Genomic DNA, 7,676 nt, shown 5'->3' on the forward strand with positions numbered 1-7,676 from the left:
CCATGCACAGACGCACTCACACCTAAGTAGAAGAGTGGCTTTCAAAAAAGGTGAAAGCACCCATGCTTAGGATGACTCAGACACAAGTCAGAGGAGGACATTAGATCTTTCCAAAGCCAGGCCGCCTCAAGAGCTGTGGGCCAGACATGGACACCTGAGCCTGACCCATTAATAGGTCACGCAGCAGATGAGGCCCTGCCTCACTGGAGCCTGTAGGGCTCCAGAAAATGCTTTGGGCACCACAGAGGGCAAGGCGTTCCTAACATGCTGCAGACCCAGTGCCTGCCATCACATAGCCTGGCAGGCCTGGCATTTGAGCTTAAAGAAAATGAGGCCCCATCTGGAAGCTGGCAAGGCCCCATGGGCATCTGCTACATTCAGTGTCAACTGAGAAACTGGAAGCCTAGGGTGAGGACAGCCAGCCCAGGCACAGGCCTTGCAGCCATGCGTGGGCTCTGGATCTGCTGCTGAGGCTGGAACACGTGGAGGTAACCCCAAACCTGCTCCTATCATGCCCACTCAACGCAGTTCCTCCTCCCCACATCCCTGGCTGGCTTTCTAGCCCACAGCCTGTGGGGTCCCAAGCCCCTGACCAATGACCTGCTTCAGACCATGGATCAGTCTGGGTATGGGTTTAACTAACCCCAAAATGTATAATGGCATAAGCACAAGAGAAATTTGTCTCTTTCATAGAAAATTCAAAATGGGTGATTCTGATTAATGGGCACCTTCCTCCAAGCAGCGATTCAGGGTTGGGACTCCTTTCACCTGTGGCTCTGCCATGTTTAGCACGTAGCCCTCATGTCTCTGTGAGGTCTGTATCATACCAGCAGAAGGAGGACAGAGCATGGAGGAGCATGCAGGAGTTTTGGGGGACCAGGCCTGGGAGTGGCACACACATCGCATGGTCCAGCGGCCAGAGCCCAGTTACACACCCCACCTAATTGCAAGGGTGGCTGCATGACATCCAGCTGTGTGCACAGGAGGAAGAAGAGCTGGGTTTGTGACCTGCCAGCCAGTTTGGGCCACAGACCCCACAGATGTCTGCCACTGGCTTCCCAGAGCTTCCTCCCAGGCCTTGGCCTCCTTGACTCCATCCTCCCATCCTGCCTTGAGATCCGCTGCCCTGCAGCTTCACCTGGCACAGGCCAAGACCCAAGAAAAGACCAGGCCCGAGGGTCAGAGAGGCACACAGTACCAGTTTATTTCTCATGAGTTTATAGGATCACAGCACAGAGCAAACGGTAAAAGTGCAGACGGCTGGGGTGAGGGCGAGGGCCTCCGCAGCTGCCTTCTCTCCAGCTGCCTGAGTACTGGCACACAGCGGGCAGTGAATCTGAGAAGCTGTGGCCTCACAGTCGCTGCAGGCTGAGCCAGAAAGGAGGGCCGGGGGAGGTAAGACTCCCTCCTGCAGGAGCGGGTTGGTGACGAAGGGCTGGGGGAACTTGGGTCTCTCTGGGATGAAGTCACCCCTCCTTCCTGGCCAGTCCCCAGCCCCTCCCCACCTGGCCAGCTAGCTGGGTTCCCGCAGCAGCGGAATAGTCAGGGAGTTCCTGGCAGAAGTGCTGAAGGAGGGAAAGGGAATGCCGCCAAAGGAAACCAACCCTGTCAGGGCATCTGCACAGCCCACGCGACTCAGATGAGCCCTGTTGAGACCCAGGTCCCCCTTCCCTTCCCTGGCGGTTCTGATTCTGCTCCCATGCCTGGGATTCCACCAAGAAAGCTAAAGCTGCCTTTCTCTTTATTTGTGAAAAGCAAGCCATCTTGGGGCAGGAAAGCAGTGAAGGGACTGGGCAAGTAAGATAGAAGGTGCTGGAAGCTCAGCCATCTCACCCCTGCCTTGGCCTGCACTCACCTGAAGAAGCAGGACAGACAGAAGAGCCCCATCCCCTCCCACCCCCATACCTTTCCAGCTCCATCCAGCCTCTGCCACCAAAACATTCCTCACAGGGCCAGAGGGAGTGCCAAAAAAGTTAAAAAAAAAAAAAAAAACAGGCAGGAAAGAGGCTATTGGGGATGAGGGGACACCCAGAGGCCCCTTCCTGGAGGAAAAGCCACTCCTGCAGTTGGACTCTGGGAGACTGAGACCCAGCCCTGCCCCAGCACCTCTCCAGTGTGGCCAAGGGGACAAGGACCAAGATGCAGGGAAGCTTGGAGAGCCTGGGCTACAACAGATACAGACCAACAGACAGACACAAACAGATGGAGGCCACTGGGCAGGGTCGCCTCTTACTCGCTGTCCCAGCCTCGACTCATGGCCTGCACCACAGCCCCGTAGAGCTGGCTCCAGGCAGCCCGTGTGGCTGGTGTGAAGGCAGGGCCCAGACACTTCTCCAGCATGTAGAGCAGAGATTCACCCACTGTCTGCAGAGGCAAGAGGCACCTTGTCACCTCCAAAGGCAGGAAGGAACTAGTCCATTCCACAGGTGAGAAAACTGAGGCCTAGGGTTGATTAGGGCTCTTGGGCCTTTTTTTTTCTCCTGCACGGAGTCCATGCTTCCTGAGCAGGGTCCTACCCAAATCCTTGGGTATCACATTGTGCCCACCTTTCCCTCTAAATGTGAGGCTTTATATCCTCACATTTTTCACCCCACTCTTGGTCTTGCAAACACCCCATGAGTGGGGTCAAGACATTGCCTGGGACCTCCCAGCTTAGACCAAACCAAGTCATTGCCCCCAGACTTGAGTTTCCTCATCTGCAAGGCAGCAATGATGGGGTTAAGAGTCTGGGCTCTGAAGCCAGATAGACCTGAGTGCAGATTCTGACTCCACTCTTCATCAGCTGGGTGACCTTGAGTAAGTTAAGTAACCTCTCTGAGCCTCAGCTGCTTCATCAGTGATACAGGGAAAGTAGAAGCTCTACCTCCTGGGCCTGTTGGGATGATTAAATGGGATAATCCAGAAAAAGTTCTTAGCACAGCATCTGTATACAGGAAGCCTACAACGATAATAGGCCAGGCACAGTGGCCCACGCCTATAATCCCAGCAGTTTAGGAGGCCGAGGTGGGCAGACCACTTGAGCCCAGGAGTTTGAGACCAGCCTGGGAAACATGGCAAAACTCCATTTCTACCAAAAAATACAAAAATTAGCTGGGCATGGTAGTGCATGCCTGTAGTCCCAGCTATGAGGGAGGCTGAGGTGGGAGGATCACTTGAGCCTGGGAAGTTGAGGCTGCAGTGAGCTGTGATCACATCACTGCACTCCAGCCTGGGCGACAGAGCAAGATTCTGTCCCCAAAATAAATAAGTAAATAAATAAATAAATAAATAAGTAAAGATAATGGCTCTCATTTGCTATTATTACTCATAATAAAATAAGGTTTTTTTATCTCACAAATATTAACTGAATATCCACGGTAGCCCTGGTAGATCAGGCATTGTGCTGGTGCTGGGGATGGAGAGGAGGACAAGACCAACACAGCTCCTTCCTCAAGGTGCTCACCATCTGGCAAGGTGACTGGACTATGTGGTAGACTGTCATATCAGTTGCCTCCAGTGGGCCACACCTCAAGGATTCATGCCCTTGAGTAGGGTCCTCCCACATTGACACTGGGCTTATCCATGTGAGTGGCTTTGGTCAATGGGACATTAGCAAGAGTGACGCAAGCAGAGGCTTTATAGGTGCTTGTACACTGGGGCCTGTCCTCTAAAAACTCCCTCTCAGAACTCAGCTTCCATTCTATAAAGAAGCTCAGCTAGACTAGTGAATGACAACAAACCGCAGGGACAGAGCTCAAAGGCTGACAGGCCTTGGACATTCTAGCCACAGTTGAGCTCCCAGCTAAACACAACACACAAGTAACTCCAGTTACACCATACAGAGCAGAAGAGTTGCCCAGCTGAGCCCAGTCATGAGAAATCAGAAAGCATTGTCATAGTTCTAGGGTTGTTTGATACACAGCAATAGGAAATTGAGCAGACCAGCTAATCCCAAAGGCTCCTTAACTTTTATGGTTTTAAAAGAAGCCATATCAGAAAAGAGAACTTGGAAGCTCAGAGAGGTCAAGCCCATGTCAGGGCCACACAGCAGGTAACAGATGCAGGCCCACAGCCCTGGTTATCTAAGGATATGGGAATGGGAGACAGAACAGGTGGCTAGGGGAAGTCTGGGAGAGAGAAGTGGCTCCAGGCCAGGAGCTCTGGAGAGAGTCAGAGCTCCTTTACCCACCGAGAAGGAGCTGAGCTTCACACCCACTGCCCGGTGCTTCCTGCCCAGGCTGGCAAGGTACTCCTCCAGTGAGGACAGGTCTTCCACATTGGTCACCGCAGCATCAATCACGAGCATCACCTGCCAAGGCCAAGGCAGCAGTGAAACAGAGAGGCTAGAGCAGCCACATCTTCTCACAATCACAGCCCAAGGCATGAGGGTCCCAAAGCAAGAGAGGCCAGCAGGACCCTCAGTTTCCAGGATCAGGGGTCAAAGGCAGCCTGTGTCTACTACATGTAGGGGGCACATGATACATGGTGGCCAAACTACTAACGTTACACCCATGAAGGAAGCCTCTCTCCTCTGAGGAATTCACATCTCTAAACATGCCTACTGGAGAGTGTTGTCTGCTGGGACAAGGAGAAACTGAGGCCCTTTGAGAATCATGAGATTCTAAGAAAATCTCAGCCTGGTTTTCATAGGCAGATGGTTCCCATAGGCAGATGGTTAGGATCTGTGCTAACACAACCTATGGGAGCCAGGGGACAAAGGCAATGACAGAGGCTGGGACCAGCTCTCTGAACACAGGGTAGGGAAAGAGGCTGATTTTGATGTCCCAGACCAATCCAGTCCAGAGGGAGAGGAGCTGATACCCTGCTTGGGGGAACAGGAGGGGAGTAAAACTAGGCCTGGGGCAGAAAGTCATTTTCCCCATTCTCCACCAGGGAGGTGCTTTGCTGGATCCCAGAGGTCACAGAAGCTCTGCCTCCCTCTCACCTTCCTGATGTGGTCCAGGAACTCAGGTGAGGAGAGACAGTCCTCTGGGCTGGAGAACTGGCGGCAGTTGTACTGGAAGAGGGGCAGCAGGTCAGGCTCCAGGGCAAACAGCCTGTGGGGGTGAGGCCCAGGTGTTAGCCCTGAGGTGTGAGCCCCTGCAAGCCCCAGCAAGCCTGGCTGTCCTGCAGTCAGAGGGCGGGGGTGCCGAGCCGGGTCTCAGCTGCAAACCACAGCAGACTCTCCCATCTGGCACTGCTCCCTAGCCAGCTTCGGTAGTGCCCTCCTCCTCACACCTACTGGCTCTGGGCAGCATCCTAGAAAGGGCAAATGTGTCCCAGGGCCTCTGGCACACAGGAGCCCCTCGGTGAATAGCTGAAGGGTGTGATTTGGGACAGGAAGATGTCCCCAAACAGGAAACCTGGAGTTACATTGTGTGGAGGGAGAGAGCTCGCGCTCGCGCTCTCTCTCTCTCTCTCTCTCTCTCCCCCTCCCCCCCCCCCCCCCCCCCCCCGCGCCGTGCTGAGTACTTTCCGTGTGCTTAACTTTTAACTGTATTCCTCACCATCCTAAGCAGTGGGTACAACTGTTACCCCAGTTTTACAGAGGAGAAAACAGAAGCCCGGCGAGGCTAGAACTTGTTTAAAGTCACACAGCTTGGATGTAGTGGAGCCACAGCGAGTGCCCGAGAAAAAAGTGAGCTGAGGGAGTCTGGAGGCAGAAGCAGAGGCTCTCCTCGGCATTTGGGAAGTCTCACCGGGTAACTGAATTTTTTCCCCTTTTGTATTGGGGGCGGTTTTGCGGAAACCTGGGCAGAAGTTCTGGGCTGCCCGAGGGTGCCAAGGATTGGGAACACCACGGTGAGGAAAGCAGTGCCAGGTTGGTGATGGCGGAGGGGTTACCGAGACGGCGAGCTGACTGAGGTTGGAGACTGGCCTTCCCTTCCCCCCGGGGCCTGTGCACCCCCCAACCCTTCTCCCCTGCGGTGAGGCTCCCGCATCTGTCACCCCTTCCCCGGCGGCTCTCTGGCTTGATGTCTTGTTGATTGTCAGGAATCCACACACCTGGAGCCAGACAGCTCACACATGGGTGCAGGAGCTCGCCCCGCACACCTCCCCTCCCCGGCCCTCGGGGCACCCCAGTACCCTGATACCTGCAGCGGGGTGCACCCCTGCAGTCACACGCAGGAGGCACAAGGCGGGGTGGAGGCCCCGCGCGGGGACGGAGGTCCACCCGCCCAGATGTGTGGAGATCCGCGGGAGGAGACCCCGCCCGGCCCGGTGAGCCCCGCTGGGAGCCGGGTGTGTGGCGCTGGTTGGCAACAGGCGCCCACGGTTGAGAGAGAGGCAGAGGGGCTGTGCCATCCGTCGCCGCGCCCCGCTCCTCTGGCGCACACCTGGCAGCCGCCCCAGAGCCCCGGCAGCGGCCAGTTTTCCCTCCTTCGGAGCCGGTCCTGCCGCGTGACCCCTTTCCCGCCGAGGCAGCCTCCACCCGCACCCCCGGGCGCTCGGGCCGCCCTCACCTGGCGAACAGGACGGTGCCGTGCTCCAGCGGGCTGCGGCTCACCGCCCGCCAGCTCTGCCGGATCAGCTCGGGCTCTGGGCGCTCCATGCTGTCCCGGGGACGCGGGGCGCGGGGCTGGGACCCTCGGGGCTCGGGCGCCGTCACCTCAAGTGCCGCGCCATCTCCTCCGCGACGGGCCCCTCCGCCCCCCGTACGCCCCCCGTGCCTCCGCCCGGCGGGGGCCGCAGCCGCTCCTTCCCTGGCGCGGGAGAGAAGAGGCGCACGGCCAGCCGTAGGTGGAGGCACCCCAGCTGTGCTTCCGGGGACCCCGCTCGGCCGCTGCGCCCTGCGCCCCGCAGCCGCGAGAGCCGCCCCGCCCCGCGACGCCCGGGCTGGGCGCTTTAAAGCCGCCGCGGCCCCCGCCCCCTCCAGGCCAGGAAGACGCGCGCTCCCTCCGCTAGCCGCTCTGGCCAGGGACGACCTGGTGGCCTGCAAAAGGCCCGGCCTGCAGAACGTAACAGACATCAATGAGGCTCTCCAGGCCTCAGTTTCTCCTCCCGAGCCCCGAGGGCACTGTGTTGAATTTGGTCGCCTCAGGTAGGCGCTGCGTGCGCCCCCTCTCCACAGGCCCCTCAACTCACGCATTGCTGGAGGCATTTGAGTTTGCCACCCACCTGGCCTGCAGGTCAGGCCTGGGAGGCGGCCTAGGGGCCTAGTTCTCGGTCCGACTAGGGCACCAGCACACGTTGGGAACCACCAGGGCCTTCAGCCGTAGGGACAGGGCCAAGACCACAGCCATTCCCAGCCAGGCCTGGGTTTTTCTGAGACTCCATCTTTAGAAATCCCTGAGATCAAGTTCTAATCCCAGCTCTGCTTGGCCAGGGTGGAAACTTAATTCTAGCTCTGCTTGGCCAGGGTGGAATCTTGAGCGAGTTCAGCTCTAACATTCTACCATTCCATGATTTAATTTTAATTTTAATTTTTCACCTCTCCCCTCCCTGGGCCCTCCCCACTTCCATGATTTTTAATCTTTTTTTTTTTTTTTTTTAATGGAAGTACTGTTTAATTTTTCATTAGAAGTTCAGATGATAGAATCCATGCTCCTCACTCAGGGTGTGCAGTTGGCCAACTGTCAGTTAGAACTAAACTTTTCTGTTTCAAAGCAGAAGTTCCTCAGGCCCCAGCCCAGTGCTGGTGGCCCAGGTTAGGGAGAGCAAGCCCATTTCACCTTTATTTCTCTCTGATTATTCCC

The 7,676-nt window shown here is 56.6% G+C and overlaps 1 protein-coding gene across 1 annotated transcript; it reads right to left on the reverse strand.

The window, feature by feature from the left end:
* Nucleotides 1-1,179: 1,179 nt before the first annotated feature.
* Nucleotides 1,180-6,799, reverse strand: NGB (neuroglobin). The gene is made up of 4 exons (XM_007987393.3): nucleotides 6,444-6,799; nucleotides 4,925-5,036; nucleotides 4,169-4,288; nucleotides 1,180-2,364 (listed from the first exon to the last, which is right to left on the reverse strand). The coding sequence occupies exons 1-4, from the start codon at nucleotides 6,530-6,532 to the stop codon at nucleotides 2,230-2,232; spliced, it is 456 nt and encodes a 151-aa protein (XP_007985584.2). The 5' UTR covers nucleotides 6,533-6,799; the 3' UTR covers nucleotides 1,180-2,229.
* Between the last annotated feature and the right edge of the window lie 877 nt (nucleotides 6,800-7,676).

Source organism: Chlorocebus sabaeus, chromosome 24, assembly GCF_047675955.1.
Source record: "Chlorocebus sabaeus isolate Y175 chromosome 24, mChlSab1.0.hap1, whole genome shotgun sequence".
Taxonomy (NCBI): Eukaryota; Metazoa; Chordata; class Mammalia; order Primates; family Cercopithecidae; genus Chlorocebus; species Chlorocebus sabaeus.